The following is a 25,564-nucleotide window of genomic DNA, read 5'->3' on the forward strand; positions in this document are numbered from 1 at the left end:
TGTGACACTAATAAGACATAGGAACCAAATTAGTCCACTCGGCCCATCGAGTCTGCTCCGCCATTCAATCATGGCTGATATTTTCTCATCCCCATTCTCCTGCCTTCTCCCCATAACCCCCAAATCCCCTTATTAATCAAGAACCTATCTATCTCTGTCTTAAAGACACAGTGATTTGGCCTTGATCGTAATGTTCAATTAAATCCGCTACCTTGATGGCGGGGCTTGGCCCTACCGGCCATGTCGTTGGTGCCCGAGGCACGTGGGCCTTCCCAAATGAGGAAAACTCAAATGCGCAAAGAATTCCACAGATTCACCACCCTCTGGCTGAAAAAATTCCTCACATTTGTTTTAAAGGATCGTCCCTTTAGTCTGAGATTGTGTCCTCTGGTTCTAGTTTTTCCTACAAGTGGAAACGACCTCCACATGTCCACTCTATCCAGGCCTCGCAGTATCCTGTAAGATTCAATAAGATCCCCCCCCGATCCTTCTAAACTCCAACGAGTACAGACCCAGAGTCCTCAACCGTTCCTCATACGACAAATAAAGGGTTGAGCAAGTTCAATGGGCCAAATGGCCGACTGCAGCTCCTATTTGTTATGGTCCCTGTGTCCAGGACAGGAAGTAGTGAGCAGGGATCTGTCAATCAGCCTGAATCAGCACGTTCAGGAGAATTGGGAGGGTGAATATTAGATACAGCAGGGTGAGAATGGAGGGAGAGTGTGTGGGATGGAGATTTACAGCTTTTGGGGAATGAGAGGGGAAAGAATGTTCCAGAGAAACTAGAATGGTCTGTTCTGAGTTTCTATCCTGTACTGACAGCGATGTATTTTGTAAATTGTTTTTCCAGGATATTAGAAAAGGAGGAATTACAGACAGAAATCCCAAACATCACATCTTGATCTGACAGAGTCACTTGATTCTTTGGGACACACACACACCCGAGTGAGAGTGTTCCAGAGCACGGACTGTGGAAAGAGCTTCAACCAGTTACAGAGCTTCACAGTGGGGAGGGACTGTACACGTGTTCTCTGTATGAGTAAGGCTTTAATTGTCTAACCTTGAGAGACACAAGGAGACCCAAAACATGGAGAAACAGTGGAAATGCCGGGACTGTGGGAAGGGATTCAAAGTCCCACCTGCACTGGAAGCTCATTGGCGCATTCACACTGGGAGAGGCCATTCAGCTGCTCTCAGTGTGGGAAGGGATTCAGACATTTATCCACCCTGCGGAGACATCAGCCAGTTCACCCCGGGGAGTGAGCATTCACCTGCACTCAATGTGGGACGGGATTCTGTGTTTCCTTGTACCTGCTGAGACACCAACAAGGTCACAAGTGATTACAGGGGTTGGATTCTGCTGTTATTGTTGCTACTCTCAATTACACCCAGGACTGCATTGTGTTCATTCAGTCAGTTGGTCAATGGGGAGGGTTGGAGGGTTTCGTTCTGCTGGACTGGCCGGTCTCACGACTTTGCCTCCAGTGGGCTGATGCTCTTGAGCCTTGTGGCAAATACTTGGCTTCAAATTTCACAAGGATCACAGAGTGAAAGGGTGTTTGGAAGGTAGATGACAGATAGTTCCTGTTTCTGTTTGGAACCCCAAAGAATGCAGATTTAGCTGAAGATAGGCTTTGGTGGTTACATGGTTCTGTCTCAGAAGGAAACTGTCAAGCTATGAGGGGCAAGTTGATTGGGAACTTACAATAAAATGTGTAATGATACACAGGCAGTCGCATTTAAGGAATTATCACATATTTACATAAAATATAGATTCCTTTAAGAAACAAAATCCAACAGGAAAAGTGACGCAACCGTGGCTAACAAGAAAAATTAAAGATTCCATTAGGTCAAAGGAAGAGGCTCATTGATAGATTACAGATTTATTGTTCTACAAATACATCTAGTAATGAAAAAGTATTGCAGCCTTAGCAACAGAAACATTTAGAAAATGTAGCAAAGCCTTAGCAACAAGCAAGGTTGATGCAGAACGCTTTATCTTCAGAGGATTGGTACACGTGGCGGGAGCATGTAGACATTTAATTAATTTGATAGACATTAATGAATCTTAAGTAATGACCAATGCCTGGATAACTAATCATGCTCCAAGTGACAGAATTTTTTGAATAAAATCAGGAAGCCTCAGCTGAGAACTTGAAACCAATAAGGGGTTAGACCATTGATAAGAATTTATTTAAGAATAAAGTTTCATGACTAAAGTTTATTCTGTATTCATGCTTTAAGAAATTCTGAACCATCGATTCATTTCCTAATATTTTCTTATGTCTTTGTTTAACTCTCTTTATTATGTTTTGATGTATTATTTGATCTGAATTTTGATTTATTTTTATGTAAGAGAATCAAGGTGGATAATTAGCAATAAAGTTGTATTTTTGGACACCTCCAATCAACCAGATCTTGGGCTCATTTTTGAAGATTAAATAAAAGATCTTATCACTCATATAGTTGCCAAAATAAGTATAACCCCGAGGATTGGAAACTTGTTTTAGAATTCAGCAAAGGAGGATCAAGAAACTCATAAAGAGAAAATAGAACACGAGAGCAAACTGGCTAGAAACATAAAAAAACGGCTGGAAAAGTTCCTGCAAAATGTGAAAAGGAAAAGATTCGCAAAGACCAATGTGGGTCCATTCCAGGCAGAGACAGGAGAGTTTATAATGGAGAATAAGGAAATGACAGAGAAACTAAACAATGTGTGTCTGTCTCATGGAGGAGGATACAGAAATCATTCCAAAAACACAAGAGAACCAAGGGACCAGTGAGCACGAGGAACTGAAAGAGATTAGTATTAGTGAAAAACTAGTACTGGAGAAATTAATGTGGTTGAAAGTTAATAAATCCCCAAAGCTGCTGCTCTACATCCCAGAGTGTTGAAAGAGGCGGCTGTAGAGATAGTGGATACATTGGTGATCATCTTTCAAAATTCGATAGATTCTGGAATGGTTCCTGCAGATTGGAAGGTGGTAAATGTAACCCCAATATTTAAAGAGAGAGAGAGAAAATGGGGAACCAGAGACCCATTAGCCTGACGTCAGTAGGAGGGAAAATGCTACAATCTATTATAAAGGATGTGATAACATAGAATTATCATAGAATTTACAGTGCAGAAGGAGGCCATTCGGCCCATCGAGTCTGCACCGGCTCCCGGAAAGAGCACCCTACCCAAGGTCCACACCTCCACCCTATCCCCATAACCCAGTAACCCCACCCTACACTAAGGGCAATTTTGGACACTATGGGCAGTTTAGCATGGCCAATCCACCTAACCCGCACATCTTTGGACTGTGGGAGGAAACCGGAGCACCCGGAGGAAACCCACGCAGACACGGAGAAAGTGCAAACTCCGCACAGACAGTGACCCAAGCCGGGAATCGAACCTGGGACCCTGGAGCTGTGAAGCAACCGTGCTAACCACTGTGCTACCGTGAAGTGGATGAGCCATGATCGTATTGAATGGCGGCGCAGACTCGATGGGCTGAATGGCCAACTCCTGCTCCGACGCTCCGAAGGTATAAAGATAGGTAGGAAAGTAAATTGTGAAGAGGACATAAGTAGACAACAATGGATAGAGATAGGTTACGTGAGTGGGAAAAGATCTGCCAAATGGAGAATAATGTGAGAAAATGAGAAATTGTTCATGTTGCCAGAAGAATAAAAACGTTTCTGATCTGAATAGTGAGAGATTGTAGAGCTCTGAGATTCAGAGGGATCTGGGTGTCCAAGATCATGAGTCACAAAAAGGGAATTGCATACAAAAGTAGGGAGGTTATGCTTGTTATACAGGACATTGGCGAGACCACATCTGGAGCACTGTGTACAGTATTGCTCTCATTTAAGGAATGATGTAAATGTGTTGGAAACAGTTCAGAGAAGGTTTACTGGACTCATACCTGGAATTGGAGGCTGCTCTTATGATGAATGATTGGACAGGCTGGGCTTGTGTCCGAGGGAGTTTAATGACTTGATTGAACCGTATAAGGTCCTGAGGGCGTTGACGGGGTGAATGTGGAAAGGATGTTTCCTCTTGTGGGAAAATCTAGAAATTGGAGTCACTTTAAAAGTAACAACTTGCCCATTTAAGGCAGAGAACTTTTTTCTCTCAGGGTTGAGAGTCTTTGGAACTCTCTTCCTCAAAGGGCAGTGGAAGCAGAGTCTTTGAATATTTTGAAGACTGAGTTGAATAGATTCTTGATAAGCAAGGGGGTGAAAGGTTATCGGGGGGAATGTGGAGTTGAGGTTACAATCAGATCAACTTATTAAATGGTGGGGCAGGCTCGAGGGGCCGCGTGGCCTACTCCTGCTCCTAATTAGGGGCTCTGGTTTCGTCCCACAGTCCAAAGATGTGCAGGTTAGGTGGATTGGCCATGCTAAATTGCCCTGTGTCCAAAAAGGTTGGGTTGGGTTACGGGATACGGTGGGGGTGTGGACTTAGGTAGGGTGCTCTTTCCAAGGGTAGGTGCAGATTCAATGGGCCGAATGGCCTCCTTCTGCACTGTAAATTCTATGATTCTATGATTCAATGTCTTTTTCCCCACACTATCTCCATATCCATTTGTGTTATTGATATTTAGAAATCTGTCAGTTGGGTGGCACGGTGGTTAACACTGTTGCCTCATGGCACCAAGAACCTGAGTTCGATCCTGGCCCCGGGTCACTGTCCATGTGGAGTATGCACATTCTCCGAGTGCCTTGTGGTTCTCAGATCCACAACCGAACTTGATGTGTAGCATTGGTGAATTGGCCACGCTACATTGCTGCCCCTTAATCAGATATTTTTTTTTTTGTTAAACAAAGAAAAAGAACTCTTGTTAGTCTCTGCTTTAAACACACTCAGTGACTGAGCTCCCACAGCCCTCTGGGGTAGAGAATTCCAAAGATTCACAACCCTCTGAGTAAAGAAATGTCTCCTCCGAGACCGGTCCTAAGTGAGTGCCCCCTTATTTTGAAATTGTGTCCCCTGGTTCCAGATTCTCCAACTCGGGGAAACATCTCAGCTGCACCCACCCGGTCTATTCCTTTATGGATTTTGTAAGTTTCAAAGAAATCCTCTCTCATTCCTTGGAACTCTAGAGAAAAGAGGCCTAGTTTCCCCAATCTCTCTTCCTGGGACAGTCCTGCCAAACCTGGAACAAGTCTGTTGAAACTTTGTTGGTTTCCTCTGTGGCAATACCTTTCCTAAGGTAAGGGGAGTAAAACTGCACACATTACTCCAGCTGTGGTCTAAGCATTTCATAATGATCGATGTCATGGCCACCGGATGGTATTCATTGAGGCACGTTGCCTGGTTCTTCTTTGCAGAGGTTGAGGATGTCCGCGAACATACCCGCCAGTTGGCTCGCGCAGGATCTGGGTGCATGGCAGGGACTCCCGTCCGGACCCGCCGCTTTCCGAGAGTTCACTTTCAAGAAGGCCAATTTGACTTCGGAGGCTGGGACGGTGGGTATGGGTGTGCCCAAGGCTGCTGGGGCAGATGACAAAGGTTTGTTGGTTTCCTGCTCGAACTAAGCATAGAATGCATTCAGTTTGTCAGGAAGGGGTGCGCTGTTGCTAAAGATTCTACTTGGCTTTGCTTTTTAGCGCATTATGTTGTTTAAGCCTTGCCACAATCGATGAGAGTCCATGATTCTAGCTTAGTCTGGACAACTTCTGTTGTCTCTTGGCATCCCTGTTGGCTTTGCAGAGGTTGTACCTAGATTTTTTTGTATAGGTCACGGTTGCCTGACTTGAACGCCTCAGACGTGGCCTTTAGTCGGGAGTGAATCTGCCGATTAAACCATGGTTTCTGGTTGGGTAACGTACGTACTACCTTCTTTGACACACAATCTTCTACACACTTGCTGATGAAGTCTATGATGGTGCTGGCATACTCGTTTAGGTTTACTGCCGAGTTCTTGAATATGGACCAGTCGTGTAGCTCTTCTGTTGCCTCGGACCAGCATTGCACAACCTTCATTACCAAATTCTCCAGCTTAAGTTTCTGCTTGTGTGCCGGGAGAAGGAGCACCGTCTTGTGGTTCAACTTTCCAAAGTGCAGTCAGGGGATGGATCATCAGGCGCCCTTGATGTTTGTGCAGCAGTGGTCAAGGATGTTGGGGCTCGACTTCCGGGTGCGGCGATGACCAGCTGAGTCGCACGTTTCGGCGCCTCCCGTTGGAACGGACTTTTGGGCTCTTATTAGGAACCCCAACGGCAATTTTTGACGGCTAAAACCATTGTGCGGTGAAATAGAAGGGAATCCCCCCGGATATATATGGAGAAAGAAGAGAGTAGTGGCTGGATTGCAGAGGATCCTCAGGAGCAGCAGCAAGGAAGGGAAGCACGAAGCAAGATGGCGGCGGAAGTAGGCCGTTCGGTGTGGGGCCCGGAACAGCAAGAGTTCCTGCGGCGCTGTGTGGAGGAGCTGAAGAAGGAAGTGTTGGCCCCGATGCTACAGGCGATTGAGGGGTTAAAGGAGGCACAGAAGACCCAGGAGTTGGAGCTTCGTGATGTGAAGGCAAAGGCTGCTGAGAATGAGGATGAAATACAGGGCCTGGTGGCGAAGACAGAGACGCACGAGGTACTGCATAAAAGGTGTGTGGAGAGGCTGGAAGCCCTGGAGAATAACTCGAGGAGGAAGAACTTAAGAGTTTTGGGTCTTCCCGAAGGTGCAGAGGGGGCGGACGTCGGGGCATATGTGAGCACATTGCTTCACTCGTTAATGGGACCGGAGGACCCGACCCGCCCCTTGGAAGTGGAGGGAGCATATCGAGTCCTTGCGCGAAGACCAAAGGCAGGAGAAATACCTCGAGCCATAGTGGTGAGGTTTCACCGCTATAAGGACAGGGAGATGGTCCTGAGATGGGCGAAAAAGACACGGAGATGCAGGTGGGAGAATGCGGTGATCCGCGTGTACCAGGATTGGAGTGCGGAGGTGGCGAGAAGGAGGGCGAGTTTCAATCGGGCCAAGGCGGTGCTACATAGAAAGAAAGTTAAATTTGGAATGCTGCAGCCAGCGAGACTGTGGGTTACACACCAAGGGAAACATCACTACTTCGAGACGGCAGAAGAGGCGTGGACATTTATTGTAGAGGAGAAGTTGGACTAGACTGGAGAGAGAAAGAGTTTCTGTAATAAAGTAGTGGGGGGATTGTATGGGACGGGGAAGGGGAAAGGGGGGGGGGGGAATTTTCTCTATTCCCCTCGTTAGGGGGGGTATGGTGAACTGTGGGCACCGGTGGGAAGGAGAGGGGGAAGGAGAGAGGGAGCTGCGCCATTAGGGGCAGGGCCGAGTGGGAAACGCGGGCTTTGTTCCCGCGCTATGGTAATTGCGGCGGGAATGGGAGCGCAGGAAGGAGGGGGCCTTACACATTGGGGGGGGGCCCCAAGGATAAACGGGGGAAGCCGCGGTCAGCCAGAGTTTGCTGACTTCTGGGAGTAACATGGGGGGAGCAATTACGCTAGAAAGGGATCTAGCGGGGGGGGGGGTTAACTGGGTTGCTGCTGCTAAGGGAAAGGGAGAGCTGTTATGGGGCGGGGTGGTCGGGACGGGAGGACACCGTCAGGGGGACAAACGGGAGCGTGGGAACCGGGTGAGGAGCTGGTCTAAAAAAGGGGATGGCTAGTCGACATGGGGGGGGGTGTAAAGAGCCCCCCGACCCGGTTGATCACGTGGAATGTGAGGGCTGAATGGGCCGATTAAGAGGGCAAGGGTACTCGCGCACCTAAAGAAATTAAAGGCAGATGTGGTCATGCTACAGGAGACGCATCTGAAACTGGCGGATCAGGTCAGATTACGAAAAGGATGGGTGGGACAGGTATTTCATTCGGGCTTGGATGCGAAAAATAGAGGGGCGGCTATATTAGTGGGGAAACGGGTAGTATTTGAGGCGAGGACCATAGTAGCGGACAGTGGGGGTAGATACGCGATGGTGAGTGGCAGATTACAAGGGGAAGCGGTGGTTCTGGTGAACGTATATGCCCCGAACTGGGATGATGCAAACTTCATGAAGCGTATGCTGGGACGTATCCCGGACCTGGAGGCGGGAAAGTTGGTAATGGGGGGAGATTTCAACACAGTGCAGGATCCAGGGCTGGACGGGTCCAGGTCTAGGACCGGGAGGAGGCCGGCAGCGGCCAAGGTGCTTAAGGACTTCATGGAGCAGATGGGAGGAGTAGACCCCTGGAGATTCACTAGGCCCAGGAGTAGGGAGTTTTCCTTCTTCTCCCATGTCCACAAGGTGTATTCTCGGATAGACTTCTTTGTCCTGGGAAGGGCACCGATCCCGAAGGTGACAGGGACGGAGTATTCGTCCAAAGCCATCTCGGACCATGCCCCACATTGGGTAGATCTGGTAGGAGAGGAAAAGGAACGGCACCCACTCTGGAGATTAGATATGGGACTGCTGGCGGATGAGGGGGTGTGTGTAAGGGTGAGGGGATGTATCGAAAGGTACCTGGAGATTAACGATGATGGAGAGGTTCAGGTGGGAGTGGTCTGGGAGGCACTGAAGGCAGTGGTCAGAGGGGAACTGATTTCCATAAAGGCCCATAAGGGGAAACAAGAGAGTAAAGAGAGGGAGCGATTGTTGAGAGAAATTTTGAGGGTGGTTAGGCAATATGCAGAGGCTCCGGATGAGGGACTGTACAGGGAAAGACGAAGGTTGCATACGGAATTTGAATTGCTGACCACAGCCTGGGCAGAGGCACAATGGAGGAAGGCACAGGGAGTACAGTACGAGTACGGAGAGAAGGCGAGCCGGTTACTGGCCCAACAACTGAGGAAGAGAGGGGCGGCGAGGGAGATAGGTGGGGTGAGGGACGAGGAGGGTGAGATGGAACGGGGAGCAGAGAGGGTGAACGGGGTGTTTAAGGCATTTTATGAGAGGCTGTATAAGGCTCAACCCCCGGAAGGGAAGGAGGGAATGATGCACTTCCTGGATCAGCTGGAATTCCCGAAGGTGGAGGAGCAGGAGAGGACAGGATTGGGAGCACAGATTGAGGTGGAGGAGGTGGTAAAAGGGATTGGGAGCATGCAGGCAGGGAAGGCCCCAGGACCAGATGGGTACCCGGTGGAATTTTATAGGCAGTGCATGGACCTACTAGCCCCGCTTCTGACGAGAACCTTTAACGAGGCCAGGGAAGGAAGGACGTTGCCCCCGACGATGTCGGAGGCGACGATATCGTTGCTCCTGAAGAGGGACAAAGACCCGCTGCAGTGCGGGTCTTACAGGCTTATCTCCCTTCTGAATGTAGATGCCAAGCTCTTGGCCAAGGTGATGGCGACGAGGATCGAGGATTATGTTCCAGGGGTGGTTCACGAGGATCAAACTGGGTTTGTTAAGGGGAGACAGTTGAACACTAATATACGGAGGCTGCTAGGTGTGATGATGATGTCCCCGCCTGAGGGAGAGGCGGAGATAGTGGTGGCGATGGACGTTGAGAAAGCATTTGATAGAGTGGAGTGGGATTACCTGTGTGAAGTGTTGAGGAGATTTGGAGAGGGGTTTATTGGATGTGTTCAGCTTTTATATAGGGCCCCGGTGGCAAGTGTGATCACAAACAGGCAAAGATCTGACTATTTCCGTCTATATAGAGGGACAAGACAGGGGTGTCCCCTGTCCCCGATACTGTTTGCGTTGGCAATTGAGCCACTGGCCATAGCGCTGAGGGGCTCTAGGAAGTGGAGGGGAGTACTTAGGGGAGGAGAAGAGCACCGGGTGTCATTATACACGGATGACTTGTTGTTGTATGTGGCGGACCCAGTGGAGGGGATGCCCGAGATAATGCAGACACTCAGGGAGTTTGGGGAATTTTCGGGATATAAACTGAATATGGGGAAGAGTGAGCTGTTTGTGATGCACCCTGGGGAACAGAGCAGGGGAATAGATGATTTGCCGCTGAGGAGAGTAACAAGGGATTTTTGGTACCTAGGGATCCAGATAGCCAGGAACTGGGGAACCTTGCATAAGCTTAATTTAGGAAGATTGGTGGAGCAGATGGAAGAGGATTTTAGGAGATGGGACATGGTGCCCCTGTCACTGGCGGGCAGGGTGCAGGCGGTCAAAATGGTGGTCCTTCCGCGATTTCTTTTTGTGTTCCAGTGCCTCCCTGTGATGATTACCCAGGCTGTTTTCAATAAAGTGGATAAGAGCGTTATGAGCTTTGTGTGGGCTGGGAAGACCCCAAGAGTGAAGAGGGGGTTTCTGCAGCATAGCAGGGATAGGGGGGGGGGGGGACTGGCACTGCCGAGCTTAAGTGACTATTATTGGGCCGCCAATATATCAATGGTATGCAAGTGGATGGGGGAAGGGGAGGGAGCGGCGTGGAAAAGACTAGAGATGGCGTCCTGTAGGGGAACCTGCCTGCAAGCATTAGCGACGGCGCCTTTACCGTTCTCCCCGAAAAAGTACACCACAAGTCCAGTGGTGGCGGCAACACTGAAAGTTTGGGGGCAGTGGAGACGACATAAGGGAGTGACGGGTGCCTCAGTGTGGTCCCCGATAAGGAACAACCATAGGTTCATCCCGGAAAGGATAGATGGGGGATTTAAATCTTGGCAGCGAGCAGGAATTGCGAAATTGAAGGACTTGTTCTTAGACGGGACGTTCGCGAGTCTGGGAGCACTGACAGAAAAATATGGGTTGCCACCTGGGAATGCATTTCGCTATATGCAAGTGAGGGCATTTGCGAGGCAACAGGTGAGGGAATTCCCGCTCCCGGCGCAAGAGATCCAGGACAGAGTGATTTTGGGGGCATGGGTGGGGGATGGTAGGGTGTCAGATGTATATCGGGAAATGAGAGAGGAGGGGGAGACGATGGTAGAGGAGCTGAAGGGAAAATGGGAGGAGGAGCTGGGGGAAGAGATTGAGGAGGGGCTGTGGGCAGATGCCCTAAGTAGGGTAAATTCCTCGTCCTCGTGTGCCAGGCTTAGCCTGATCCAATTCAAGGTTCTACACAGGGCGCATATGACGGGAGCAAGGCTGAGTAGATTTTTTGGAGTGGAGGATAGGTGCGGGACATGCGCGGGAAGCCCGGCTAACCACACCCACATGTTTTGGTCATGTCCGGTATTGCATGGGTTCTGGGTGGGTGTGGCAAAAGTGATTTCAAAGGTGGTGGGGATCCGGGTCGAACCAGGCTGGGGGTTGGCTATATTTGGGGTTGCAGATGAGCCGGGAGTGCAGGAGGCGAGAGAGGCCGATGTTTTGGCCTTTGCGTCCCTAGTAGCCCGGCGAAGGATTCTACTTATGTGGAAAGAAGCGAAACCCCCGGGCGTGGAGGCCTGGATAAACGACATGGCAGGGTTTATAAAATTGGAGCGGATAAAGTACGCACTAAGAGGTTCGGCTCAAGGGTTCACCAGGCGGTGGCAACCGTTCCTTGACTACCTCGCAGAACGATAAGGGAAATGGAGAAGGTAGCAGCAGCAACCCGGGGGGGGGGCATGCGGGCCCTCAGGGGTTTCCTATAGTTGTTTGTATATTAGTTATTTATACTGGCGTGTGGGACTTTATTGTCTTGGAGAGTTATTATTTTGTTGTTGGCAGTTGCCGTTTAGTTAATATATTATTTATTTGTTAAAGGATGTTGGGGTCCCTGTCGGGACAGGAGATGTGTTGGTGGAATTTTGGCAGTACACTCGAGGTTGGCCTGGTTGAAGTCCCCGGCCACGATGAACAAGGCCTCCGGGTATTCTGCTTCATTGTTATTTCAAGCGGCGTCTTCACTTCCGCCTGGGGTGGGATGCAGACCGCTGTGATGATGGCAGAGGTGAACTCCGTGGAAGGTAGTATGGACGGTACTTCACAGTCGGGTATTCCAGGTCCGGGCAGCAGTAGTTCACCAAGGTCGCCACATCCGAGCACCAGGAGTTGACGAGGAGACAAACCCATCCACCCACTCCAGGTTCAGTCCTGGATGTGATGAACAGCAGGAATAACTGCAGAATCCAACCCGTCATCACTTGTGAACCCTTTGGTGTCTCAGCCTGTTGGACGACTGAGTGAATCCCTCCCCACAGTGAGAGCAGGTGAATGTCTTCTTTCCAGCGTGAACTCGCTGGTGTCTCCGCAATGTGGATGATCTTTGAAATCTCTTTGTGCAGTGAGAGCAGCTGAAGTTTCTCCTCAGTGTGAATGCGCTGGTGTTCCATCAGTACCTGAGAGCTTTTAAACCCACTCCCACAGTCGGAGCATTTAAAGGGTCTCTCATTGGTGTGAGTGACATTGTGGCTCAGCAAGTGATGACCGAGTGAATCTTTTCCCAGTCGGAGAGGTGAACGGGCTCTCCCCGGTGTGACCTCGCTCGTGTTTCATCAGGTTGGATGAGGTTCTAAAGCGCTTTGTGCAGTGAGAGCAGCTGAACGGTCTCTCCTCAGTGTGAACGCGCTGGTGGGACATCAGTAGCGGAGAGCTTTTGAAACCCCTCCAGCAGTCAGAGCATTTAAAGGGCCCGTTCTTGGTGTGAGTGACATAGTGTTTCAGCAGGCTGGATAATTGAGCAAATCCCTTATCACACACAGTGCAAGTGAACGGCCTCTCCCCAGTGTGAACTCGTTCGTGTTTCCGCAGGCTGCTAATGTCAGTGAATCCCTTTTCACACTGAGAGCAGGTGAAAGGCCTCTCTCCAGTGTGAACTCGTTCGTGTTTCCGCAGGTTGCCAATGTCATTGAATCGCTTTTCACACTGAAAGCAGGTGAAAGGCCTCTCCCCAGTGTGAACTCGTTCGTGTTGCCGCAGGTTGCCAATGTCATTGAATCTCTTTTCACACTGAAAGCAGGTGAAAGGCCTCTCTCCAGTGTGAACTCGTTCGTGTCTCCACAGGTTGCTAATGTTAGTGAATCCCTTTTCACACTGAGAGCAGGTGAAAGGCCTCTCCCCAGTGTGAACTCGTTCGTGTTTCCGCAGGTTGCCAATGTCATTGAATCTCTTTTCACACTGAGAGCAGGTGAAAGGCCTCTCCCCAGTGTGAACTCGTTCGTGTTTCCGCAGGTTGCCAATATCATTGAATTTCTTTACACACTGAGGGCAGGTGAAAGGCCTCTCTCCAGTGTGAACTCGTTCGTGTCTCCGCAGGTTGCTAATGTTAGTGAATCCCTTTTCACACTGAGAGCAGGTGAACGGCCTCTCTCCAGTGTGACTGCGTTGATGCTTTTCCAACCCGTACGGGCCTTTGAACCCCTTCCCATAATCCTCACATTTCCATGGTTTCTCCATGGTCCGGGTGCTCTTGCGTCTCACCGATTTGGACAGTCAGTTGAAGCCTCGTCCACACACAGAACACCTATACAGTCTCTCCCTGCTGTGAATGGTGTAGTATTTTTTCAGGCTGTGTCGCCGGTTAAAGCTCTTTCCACAGTCAGTGCTCTGTAACAGTCTCACACGGGTGTGTGTGTGTGTCTCAGTGCTTTTCCAGACACACTGATGTTTAAAATCTCTTGAAACAGACAGAAAAGACAAACATTTCTCCTTCTAGATTCAAAGGCCAATGATCCCAAGAATTGAGTGACTCAGTCAGTTCTTGACGTGATATTTAGTTTGAGATCTCAGCCTCAAACTCCTCTTGTTTGAACTTCCTGCAAACAGATTTTACAATAGTAATCATTGTTAGTACAGGATAGAAACTCAGAACAGACAATTCTAGTTTCTATCGAACATGCTTTCCTCTCTCTTTCCCTGAAATGCTCTAAATCTCAATCCCACACACTCCCTCCATTCTCACTCTGCTGTATCTAATGTTCCCCCTCCCAATTCTCCTGAAGGTAGCTGATTCAGGCTGATTGACAAATTCAAGCTCACTGCTTCCTGCCCTGGACAGAGAGATCTATATTCACTTACTTTCCCTCCCAATTTTCCTGAAGGTGCTGATCAACAAATCTAAATTCACTAAAACCTGTACAAGAGTACAGAATCTACATACTCCATACATTTATTGATTAGAGATAGGAAAATTCTGAGGAAGAACTTTATTTAGTCATGGAGTGGTCACGACAGGGAACTCACTGCCCACAAGCGTGGTGGAAGTCGAGATGATCAATAATATATGAAGAAAATAAGCTTTCAGGGGAACAGGGATATCGAGGGGGAATGGGACTGACTGGATTGCCGTACAGAGAGTCAGCATTGACTTGAGTTCCCAAATGGATTCTGTCAGTGCTGCAATGACTGTATGACTGGAAATATACACTGTAGGTAGAACTAATAATACATGTATTTCATGCCAGAACCATCAATAATATATCTAATACATTCCATACAACACTAGATGTATCTCTATCCGATATAAAAAAAATTTAAATTAATTTACAGGATGTGAGCGTCGCTGGTTCAGCCAGCATTTATTGCCCATCCCTAGTTGCCCTTCAGAAGGTGGTGATGAGTTGCCTTCTTGAACCGCTGCAGTCCTTCAGTTGTAGGTACATCCCCTGTGCTGTCAGGGAAGGTGTTCCAGGATGTTGCCCCAGCAACAATGAAGGAAGGGCGATATATTTCCAAGTCTGTCTGTTGAGTGACTTGGTAGTGGGATTCCCAACTATCTGCTGCTCTTGTCCTTCTAGATAGTAATGGTTGTGGGTTTGGAAGGTGCTGTCGGAGGAAGCTTTGTGAGTTACTGCAGTGCACATTGTAGATGGTATACACGGTTGCCATTGTTCGTCGGTGGTGGAGTGTTTGAATATTCGTGGAATGGGGAGCAGTCAAGCAGGCTGCTTTGTTCGGGATGGTGTAGAGCAGCATCTTGAGTGTTATTGGAGCTGCACTCAACCAGGCAAGTGGTAATTATTCTATTACACGCCTGACTTGTGCCTTGTATATGGTGGACAGGCTTTGGGGGTCAGGAGGTGCATTATTCACTGTAGTCTTTGGCCTGCCTTGATGGCCACCGTATTAATATGGCTAGTCCAGTTCAGTTTCTGATCAATGGTAACCCTCATGATGTTGGCCGTGGAGGATTCAACAATGCTAATGCCACTGAATGTCAAGGGGCGGTGGTTAGATCCCCCTTTATAGGAGATGGTCATTGCCTGCCACTTGTGTAGCACAAACGTAACTTGCCACTTATCAGCCAACATCTCGATACTGTGCAGGACATGCTGCATTTGGACATGGACTGCTTCATTATCTGAGGAGTCACGAATGGTGTTGAACATTTTGTGGATGACTGCACACATTCCCACTTCTAGCCTTGTGATGAAAGGGAGGTTATTGATGAAGCAGCTAGAGATGATTGGGCCCAGAAGTGTGCCCTGAGGAACTCCTGGAGCTGAGATGATTGACCTCCAACCACCACAGCCATCTTCCTTTGTGCCAGGTATGACTCCAATCACCGGAGAGTTTTCCCCGATTCCCATTGACTCCAGTTTAGCTGGGGCTCCTTGATGCCATACTCAGTCAAATGCTGCCTTGATACCAAGGGCAGTCACTCTCACCTCACCTCTGGCATTCAGGTCTTTTGGCCATGACTGAACCAAGGCTGTAATGAGGTCAGGAGCTGAGTGACCCTGGTTGGACCCAAACTGAACGCCCGTGAGCAGGTTTTGCTGAGTAAGTACCACTTGATAGTGCTATTAATGACTTCTTCCATCACTTTGCTGTTGGTGGAGTATTCTGACAGGGAAGTAATTGGTTGGGTTTGATTGTCCTGTTTACTGTTCCCTTTAATGTCAGCCATCTCCTGGGGAAACCAGCCCTTTAAATGTGAACATTAGGAAAGAGACCATCCTTTTAGCCAGACAAATAAATGTGTCAAGTTGAGGGAGCAAAGGATGTCAATGTCTTTAAGAGAGAGAGAGAGACCTGGGCCAAGCTTTGCAGAATCTGCACCCTCCCTGGATTCACTTCCTGACCCTTCAGTTGCTGCAAGTTACCGATTGAAGGTCAGAATGAGACAATAAATGGAAAGAGGGAGAAAAGAAAGTGTTTTACTCACAGATCTTGGAGACAAGAGTCTGTGTGCAGCTCAAGCTCATTCAGGGTTGGAGGAACAACAGCTTTGCTGGGCAGAAACCTCCACGTCCAGCTTCCGCATTGAGACAATGGAGGAGCTCTGATTGGTAGAGCAGCAGAATCCTTCCGGTCCTCCAATCTTCCTATTGGTCAACACCTCAGCAGTAAGGTCAGCGGAAGTGAGCTCCCCTGCACATGCGCAGCCTCCCCTTCCCTGAGACATGCGCATCCCGGGTCAGGGGAGGGGTAGATCACCGACGGCCGGAACTGTCAGCCGGTTGCCTGACAACCTCTTCTGGAGAGTATGTGTGGGAAGGGGAACAATGGGTGGGGGGGGGGGGCGGGGTTGCCGCGTCTGCGCGTTGGGCAGTGACGTCACCGCGGAGCGGACTTATTCTTATTGGTTGATTTTGAGGACGAGCTCCTTTGTGATGTCACAATGTGGAGGTTGGACAATGAGTTTCAGACTAAAACATCCTCCTCTGGGCAACATCTGGGAGCAAATCAGTGTCTCCCCCTTTCAATAGTTCAAAAGATACAGGAGCAGAATTAGGCCATTTGGCCCATCGAGTATAACCCTTCAACCCGATTAAAAATCTGTCTCACCCCTCCCTAAATGTACTCACTGTCCCAGCTCCACCACACTCTGGGGTAGTGAATTCCACAGATTCACAGCCCTTTGGGAGAAGCAGTTTCTCTTCATCTCTTTAGAATTTGCTACCTCTTTTTAAAAAAAATCTTTATTGTCACAAGTAGGCTTACGTGAACACTGCAATGAAGTTACTCTGTAAAGCCCCTACGCTCCACATTTTGACGCCTGTTCGGGCACACAGAGGGAGAATTCAGAATGTCCAAATTATCTAACAGCACGTCTTTCGGGGCTTGTGGGAGGAAACCGAAGCACCCGGTGGAATCATAGAATTTACAGTGCAGAAGGAGGGCATTCAGCCTGTCGAGTTTGCACCAGCCCCTGGAAAGAGCACCCCACCCCAGCCCACGCCCCAACCCACGTCTCCACCCCATCCCCGTAACCCAGGAAACCCACCTAACCCTTCTGAACACAAAGGGCAATTTATCATGGCCAATCCACCTAACCTGCACATCTTTGAATGTGGGAGGAAACCGGAGCACCATACAAAATCTACAGAGACATGGGGAGAACATGCAGACTCCACACAGCCAGTGACCCAAACCGGAATTGAACCTGGGACCCTGGAGATATGGAGCAACTGTGCTAACCACTGTGCTACCATGCTGCCCATCTTATCCTAAGACTAATCCCTCTCGTTCTAGAATGCCTGAAAGACGTGCTGTTAGGTGAATTGACATTCTGAATTCTCCTTCAGTGTACCGTAACAGGCGCCAGAATGTTTGGGGAGTTTCACAGTAACTTCATTGCCGTGTTTTTTTAAAATTTAAAGTACCCAATTCATTTTTTCCAATTCAGGGGCAATTTAGAGTGGCCAATCCACCTCGGCTGCACATCTTTGGGTTGAGGGGGCGAACCCACTCAAACCGGGGAGAATGTGCAAACTGCGCACAGACAGTGACCCAGATCTGGTATCGAACCTGGTACCTCGGCGCTGCGAGGCAGCAGTGCTAACCACTGCACCACCAAGCGGCCCCATTGCGGTATTAATGTAAGCCTACTTGTGACAAAAATAAAGATTATTATTATTAAGTGGGAGTAGCGTCTCCAAGGTGGCCTTCAGGACGCACGACAACGCAGAATCGCCGAGCACAAACTTATAGCCAGGTTCTGCACACATGAGTACGGCCTCAACCGGGACCTTGGATTCATGTTGCATTACATCCCCCCCCCCCCCCCCAACCATCTGGCCTGGGCTTGTGAAATCCTACCAACTGTCCTGGCTTGAGACAATTCACACCTCTTTAAACTGTAATTTATAGTTTAAGAGATATAAACTGTAAAGACTTAATTATCTGCAAAGACTCGCATTCAAAAGTATCGTCTTGCATCATTGTCTTTGTCTATGTATATGTTTCTGGAACCCACCTCTTCATTCACCTGAGGAAGGAGCTGTGCTCCGAAATCTAGGGATTCGAAACAAACCTGTTGGACTTTATCCTGGTGCTGTAAGACTTCTTACTGTGCTCACCCCAGTCCAACGCCGGCATTACCACATTAAAGTAAAAGGGCAAAGTGGCAGCACGGTAGAGCAGTGGTTAGTACTGCTGCCTCACAGAGCCGAGGTCCCAGATTCGATCCCGGCTCTGGATCACTGTCCGTATGGAGTTTGCACATTCTCCCCGTGTTTGCGTGGGTTTCACTCCCACAACCCAAAGATCTGCAGGGTAGGTGAACTGGTAATGCTAAATTGCCCCTTAATTGGAAAAGATAAATTGGGTACTCTAAAATTGAAAAAAAAAGTAAAAGGGCAAAGACTATTTATAGTTTAAGAGATACATTCCTAATAAAAAGAGTGTTCAGGCATTGTTACTTCTAGTTTTTTGTAGAAAAAGTCATCAAACTTGAGGTTTTTGCCTTACAACTCTTTAATTTGTTCACTGGGTTTAGAATTTATCTTTCAAAGTTACTGATCTTTTCAGAAATCTTACACAGTTGATTTAGAGCTACAAGTTTCAACTTCCTATATTCAGCATCAGGCAACTTCTGTCTCTATTGCTCATGTCAATGACAGCTCAGCAACAGAGCTGAGTGCTGGAGATGCCGTCACTCCTTTTAGGAGCTGAAATCAGTAGAAAGATGAACCACAGTATCTGGTTGAGCTTTGTGTGAGCTGTCCGACCATAATGATATATACAATAGCTAACCAGGTAATATGTTGTGATGAGGGTTTAGAAACAGACCCTGGGTAGACGAGTTCACTGAAGCTGTGGGCTTGTCAGCTGTTCAATTAAACTAGGCATCCAACAGCCACAGAGACCTCTAATATTGGACACTGGGTTTAACCCTGTTCTGTATTGAACAGACCTATCTAATACTGGAGGTGATATAGTTAATCTGACCCTTAATTCATTCAATTCCAAAAGTGAATAACATTTATTCAAGTACAGTGATTACTCTGTTAATCTGTGAACAAAGTGGTGTCAATTCATGCAGATCCGTGTCTGAACTCAATTTCATGACTTATTTTTGTTACTGACTAGGGTGCCTCTCTCTCTCTCTCTTCTCTCCTCTATATTTCTCCTGCCTCTCAGTCTCTGGTGCTCCCCTCTCCCTCTGGTGCCTCTCTCTCCCTCTGGTGCCTCTCTCTCCCTCTGTCACTCTCAGCTGCCTCTCACTCTCTGTTATCAGTGCTTAGGAAGGCAGGTGGGATAGTTTCCTTTGGTAGCTGATGGCCAAGAATATAAGAGCAGGGAGATTGTGCTGGAACTGGATCAAACACCAGTTAGACCACAACCGGAGCACTGTGGACATTTCTGATCACCACGTGAGAGGCTGCAGAAGGATGTGATCACACGAGAGAGGCTGCAGAGGGGATTTATGATGATGTTACCCAGGAGGGAGAATTTTAACTATGAGGAAAGATTGGAAAGGCTGGGGTTGTTCTCCTTGGAACAGAGGAGGCTGAGGGGAGATTGAATTGAGTTGTGTGTAATTCTGAGGGGCTCAGATAGAGTGAATATTCACCTCAGCAGAGTCCAACCCCTGCAGTCAAATATGAAGTCACTAGTGTGTCAGGAAGTGGGATGAGTGAGTGACTCTCTATCCGCAGAGAGAACATGGAAACAGCAGCTCCCCAGTTTGAACTCGCTGGTGTGTCAACAGGCTGGAGGATTGGCTGAATTCCATCCCACTCCTGGAACATTTTTCAATGTCCTCTCCCCAGTGCCAGCAGGCTGCCTGACTGAGAGAAGCTCTGTCCACAGACAGAGCAGATGAATGGCCTGTCGTTAATATGTTGATGCTGGTGTCATATTGATATTGTTCATTCCGGGGACTTCCGGTGACAACATGTCGGTGGATGTCGCACGTTTGGTGGCTCCTGCGAGAGTCTCGGATCTTTGGACGTTTATGCCCAGTTTTGGGAGAGTTTTTGGATGAGTTGTTGAGGGAAGTCATAAGGAGGCCGATGAATGTTGAAGTCCCACAGGAAAGGTGTTGGAAAGAAGAGGGCGAGCGAAGGTCGGCCAGCGAGTGCTGCTGTGAGTCCTGCAGGAAGGAAGATGACGGGGGCTGGGTCGTCCGGGGGGGGGGGGGGGAGGGGGGGGTGCTCCCCTCACTGGGGAAACTCTGACCACGGTGATGTCAGAGCTTCGGACACAAGTAGAAATTACCCCTTTGAACTGAATTGGCCACATTCTGTTCTATTCTCTGAGCCATCACCCATTTGATCCTCGGTCGTCGCTGAAACGGAATCTTCGAGGCTTGGTTCTTATTCTCCTTCTGACCCGTGTCCCAGACAGGTCAAATTTACTCTACTTTGAACTGTCGAATGACATCTTTCTTCCAACCACAGATCCATTCTTCAGACATTGTGGTTCAAGGTGTCAACTCAGGTTCTGCTTGGCATTTTATTGGTGGTTTGGGAGTCTCTGAAAGCAGTCGTAAGGGGGCAGGTGATTCTGTTTAAGGCCAAGGTGGACAGGAAGGCGAGGGAGGAACACCAACAACTGATAGAAGAGATTTGGGAGATGGATGGGAGGTAGGTGGGGGACCTGGACCCAGGGCTCCTCGCAAAGAGGACGGAGTTGCAGGCGAGGTTTCACCTATTGTCCACAGGAAAGTGGTGCATCTGCTGAGAAGGGCGAGTGGGGCTGTCTGAGTCTCGGGGGAAGGCAGAGTGTGGGTCAGCTACATAGGGAGGCCGCAGCAAGGGAGATAGTTCGGGTGCGGCACAGGATGGAGGAGTTGGTGGTGGCTCCGGAACAGATTAATAAGGTGTTCGAGGAGCTCTATAGGGACTTGTATAAGTCGGAGCCACCAGAGGAGCAGCGGGAGATGATGGAGTTTCTGGGTGGGTTAGAGTGCCTGAGGTTGAGGGGGTGGAGAGGGCATGGTTGGAGCAGCCGATAGGGGTGGAGAAGGTGAAGGTGGCGATTGGCAGGATACAGGCAGGGAAGACAGCGGGGCCAGATGGGTTCCCAGTTGAATTTTATAAAAGATTTAAGGGTAGGCTGGGGCCTTTGATGGTTAATGTTCAAGGACGCAATGGACAGTGGTGCCTTGCCGCAAACGATGGGGCAGGCGTCCATCTTCTTGTTGCTTCAGAAGGGCAAAGATGACTTCAGGTTGCGGCCATGGAGAGGTCGCTTATTTGGCAGCTCCGGCTCGTGGTGGACCTTTTCCCCTGACTTATTGGGGATTTGATCGGTAAAATTGGAGACTGGTGAGGTAGAGAAGAATCTCCCACCAGTTTATGGAGACGTGGATCAGAAGTGGTCTGGAAAGGAGAGATTGTTGGGCAAAGAAGGGAGTGAAGACTGCACAGGAAAACATGGCGGAGGCTCGGGGACTGGGATTGCCGGCCCAGTGGTCAACGGAGCAGCTGGTGAAATTCCTTCAGCAGAGCTTCGCCAAGTAAAGACAAGAGTACCTGGACCCGATTAAGACAGGGATTGACCAGGTGGGGCAAAGATTGGAAGCCCAGGGACAGGCGATCCAGAAGGTGGAAGAGGCGGTGGCTGAGCACGAGGACCAGCTAACCACGATGGCAGTGGAGCTGATGAGGGACCATCAGAATAGGCTGCAAGAGAAAGTGGAGGATCTGGAGACAGGTCACACAGGCAGAACCGGAGGATCGTTGGCCTCTGAGGGCAGTGAGGGTTCGGGTGCAGGGGCACATGTAGCGCGTATGTTCGAGAATCTGCTGGGGGAAGGTTTACTCGACCCTTGGAGGTGGGCAGGGCGCACAGAGCACTTGCAAGGAAGCCAGGCTGATCACATGGAATGTGAGAGGGCTGAATGGGCCGGTCAAGAGGGCTCGTGTGTTCGCGCATTTGAAGAGATTGAAGGTGGACGTGGCAATGTTACAAGAGACACACCTGAGGATAGTGGATCAGACTAGGCTGAGGAACGGGTGGGTCGGGCAGATATTTCATTTGGGGCTAGACTCTAAAACTAGGGGGGGTTGCAATCTTTTTTTTTTTTTTAAATATAAATTTTGAGTACCCAATTCATTTTTCTCCAATTAAGGGGCAATTTAGCGTGGCCAATCCACCTGACCTGCACATCTTTAGGTTGTGGGGGTGAAACCCACGCAGACATGGGGAGAAAGAGCAAACCCCACACGGACAGTGAACCAGGGCCGGGATTCGAACCCCGGTCCTCAGCGCTGCAGTCCCAGTGCTAACCACTGCGCCACATGCCGCCCCTCAGGGGGTTGCGATCTTGATTAATAAGCGGGTGTCATTTGAGGTAGGGAACATCGTGGCGGACTCAGGGGGAAGGTATATCAACACGTCCTCGTGCCAGGGTCAGCCTGATACAATTCAAGGTGGTTCATCGGACACACATGAAGGTGTCCCGGATGAGCAAGTTTTTTGGGATAGAGGACAGGTGTGTGAAGTGCGCGGGAGGGCCTGCAAACCATGTCCACATGTTTTGGGCATGCCCGAAGCTTAGGGGACAGTGGCAGGGATTTGCGGACGTCATGTTCATTGTGCTAAAAACAAGGGTGGCGCCGAGTCCAGAGGTGGTGATTTTTGGAGTTTCGGAAGATCCCGGAGTTCAGGGGGCAAGAGAGGCTGACGTCTTGGCCTTTGTCTCCTTGGTAGCCCGGAGACGGATATTGTTAGTGTAGCGCACAAAGACTCACGAGAGACGAATAGAGATGAAGTCGATGAGGCTTTATTAAGCGTGACTTGTTCCCCGCAGTTCAGCAACAGACTGGCCTGCGGGGGAGAACTCCTGGTTCTTATACTCCGCCTTCAGGGCGGAGCTAGAGATCAGCAGCCAACCAGGACCCGGGATCTGTCAGTTAATGACATCACGGCTTCACAGTCCCACATGACCCCTAATGCATACTACCACAGTTAGCATGGAGGGACTCGAAGCCCCCAAAATCAGGGGTTTGAGTTAGCGACATGCCTGGGTTTCTTAAGACTTGAGAAAATTAAGTTCACCCTGAGAGGATCAACGTCAGGGTACGTTCGGAGGTGGCAGCCGTTTATCGACTTCTTCAGAGAAAACTAAACTGTCAGCAGAGGCAATAAAGGGGGGGGGGGGGTGATGGGATCGGGGGGAGTTCGGCTATTTTGTGTCTAGAGTAGGCGGGAGCTGTGGGAGATGGAGGGATGTTTACGCACTGAACTATGTTTACATTTGTCTTTGTATCGCTTATTGTTATAAAAGCATAAATGCCTTAATAAATGTTTAAAAAAACATTGCACCTCACGCCTTAAACCTATGTCACCTGGTTATTGACTTTTCCAACCTGGGAAAGAGCTTCTGACTATCCACTCTGTCCGTACCACTCAGAATTTTGTAAACATTTATCAGGTCGTCCCTCAATCTCCGTCGCTCGCGTGAAATAAATCCGAATTTATCCAACCTCTCCTGACAGCTAATACCCTCCAGGCCAGGCAACATCCTGGTGAATCTACTCTGTACTCTCTCCAAAGCCTCCACATCCTTCTGGTAATGTGGTGACCAGAATTGTAGGCAATATTCCAGATGTGGCCGATTTAAGGTTCTGTACAGCTGCAGCATGACTTGACAATTTTTATACTCAATGCCCCGACCAATGAAGACAAGCATGCCATCTGCCTTCTTAGCTCCTTATCACTGAAAGTGGCAACGCAGGTGGATATGTTTATTGTAATTTCCCAATCTACCACAGACAACTTGCCCCTCATACCATGACAGTTTCCTTCTGCGAGAAACACCCGGATAAATTAGACAAAAGAACCCTGTAACCACCACAGCCCATCTCAATGGAACATGGCTGTTTTGGGAACTAAATATCTTCCAACGTGCAAACACCTTTTCATTCTGTGCTCCTCGTCAAACTTGGAACCAGGTAATCGCAACGAGACTCAAAAATGGTCAGCCCACCGGAGGCAGAGGTGTTAGACCGGCCAGTCCAGCAGAAAGAAACCCTCCAATCATCACCATTCACCAGATGTCAGAATGAACAAAATGCAGTCCTGGATGTCAGTGAGAACAGAAACAATAACAGCGGAGCCAACATCTGTAAGTTGTGAACTTGTTGGAGTCACAACAGGTGGGATGAATCACAAAACCTCTCCCCACATTGAGAGCAGATGAATGGTCTCTCCCCAGAATTAACTCGCTAGTGTCTCCGTAGTTGGGACGGATCATTGAATGTCTCCCCTGCTCAGAGCAGGTGAATGGCTTCTTCCAGGTGTGAACTCGCTAGTGTTCCTGCAGTGTGTATGGATATCTGAATCCCTTCTCTCACTAAGAGCAGGTTAACGCCTTCTCCCCAGTGTGAACTCGCTGGTGTCTGCAGGTTGGATAACTGAGTGAATCCCTTCCCACACTGAGAGCAAGTGAATGGCCTCTCCCCAGTGTGAACTCGCTGGTGTATGCACAGGCTGGATAAGTCAGTGAATCTCTTCCCACACACAGAGCAGGTGAACGGCCTCTTCTCAGTATGAACTCGCTGGTGTTTCCGCAGCGCGGACAACTCAGTGAATCTCTTCCCACTTGGAGAGCAGGTGAACAGCCTCTTCCCAGTGTGAACTCGCTGGTGTTTCTGTGGTGTTTCTGCAGGTGGGATAACTGAGTGAAGCCCTTCTCACACTGAGAGCAGGTGAACAGCCTCTCCCCAGTGTGAACTCGCTGGTGTATCCGCAGGGTGGATAATTGAGTGAATTCCTTCTCACACTGAGAGCAGGTGAACAGCCTCTCCCCGAACTCGCTGGTGTGTCTGCAGGGCGCATAACAGTGAATCCCTTCCCACACACAGAGCATGTGAATGGCCTCTCCCCATTGTGACTGCGTCGATGAACTTCCACCTGAGACGGGGCCCTGAATCCCTTCCCACAGTCCCCGCATTTCCACGGTTTCTCCAGGGTGCGGGTGTCCTCGTGTCTCTCCAGGTTTGATGATCAGTTGAAGCCTCGTCCACACACAGAACATGTGTACGGTCTCTCTCGTCTGTGAATGGTGTGATGTTTTTTCAGGCAATGTAACTGGTTGAAGCTCCTTCCACAGTCAGTGCCCTGGAACACACTCACTCGGGTGTGTGAGTCTCGGTACTTTTCCAGTCACACTGATGGTTAAAATCTTTTGAAGCCAACAGAAAAGCCAAACATTTCTCCTTCTAGATTCAAAGGCCGGTGATATTCAGTTCCAAGGAATTGAGAGACTCAGTTAGATTGAGACGTGATATTTGTGATTTCTGTCTGTAATTCCTCCTCTTCTAATATCCTGTAAAAACAATTTACAAAAGACATCACTGTCAGTACAGGATAGAAATTCAGAACAGACAATTCTAGTTCCTAGAGAATATTCTTTCCTCGCTCATTCCCCAAAAGCTGTAAACCTCCATCCCACACACTCTCCCTCCATTCTCACTCTGCTGTATCTAATATCCACCCTCCCAATTCTCCTGAAGGTGCTGATTCAGGCTGATTGACAGATCCATGGTCACTGCTTCCTGTCCTGGACACAGAGACCATAACAAATAGGAGCTGCAGTTGGCCATTCGGCCCATCGATCCTGCTCGTCT

The 25,564-nt window shown here is 49.0% G+C and overlaps 2 protein-coding genes across 2 annotated transcripts in view; one reads left to right on the forward strand and one right to left on the reverse strand.

Moving 5' to 3' along the window:
- Positions 1 to 25,564, forward strand: part of LOC140422239 (uncharacterized) — a 262,902-nt gene that overhangs the window by 25,668 nt on the left and 211,670 nt on the right. The window lies entirely within an intron of this gene.
- On the reverse strand, positions 1,868 to 16,007 carry LOC140420341 (uncharacterized). Its single transcript, XM_072504358.1, has 2 exons — positions 15,925 to 16,007; positions 1,868 to 13,573 (listed from the first exon to the last, which is right to left on the reverse strand). The coding sequence occupies exon 2, from the start codon at positions 13,212 to 13,214 to the stop codon at positions 12,207 to 12,209; it is 1,008 nt and encodes a 335-aa protein (XP_072360459.1). The 5' UTR covers positions 13,215 to 13,573; positions 15,925 to 16,007; the 3' UTR covers positions 1,868 to 12,206.

This window comes from Scyliorhinus torazame, chromosome 5 (assembly GCF_047496885.1).
Source record: "Scyliorhinus torazame isolate Kashiwa2021f chromosome 5, sScyTor2.1, whole genome shotgun sequence".
In the NCBI taxonomy this organism is placed as follows: Eukaryota; Metazoa; Chordata; class Chondrichthyes; order Carcharhiniformes; family Scyliorhinidae; genus Scyliorhinus; species Scyliorhinus torazame.

Excerpts from the sequence above, each read along its gene's own strand:
- LOC140420341 (XM_072504358.1), bottom strand. The coding sequence starts at position 13,214 with ATGGAGAAACCATGGAAATGTGAGGATTATGGGAAGGGGTTCAAAGGC.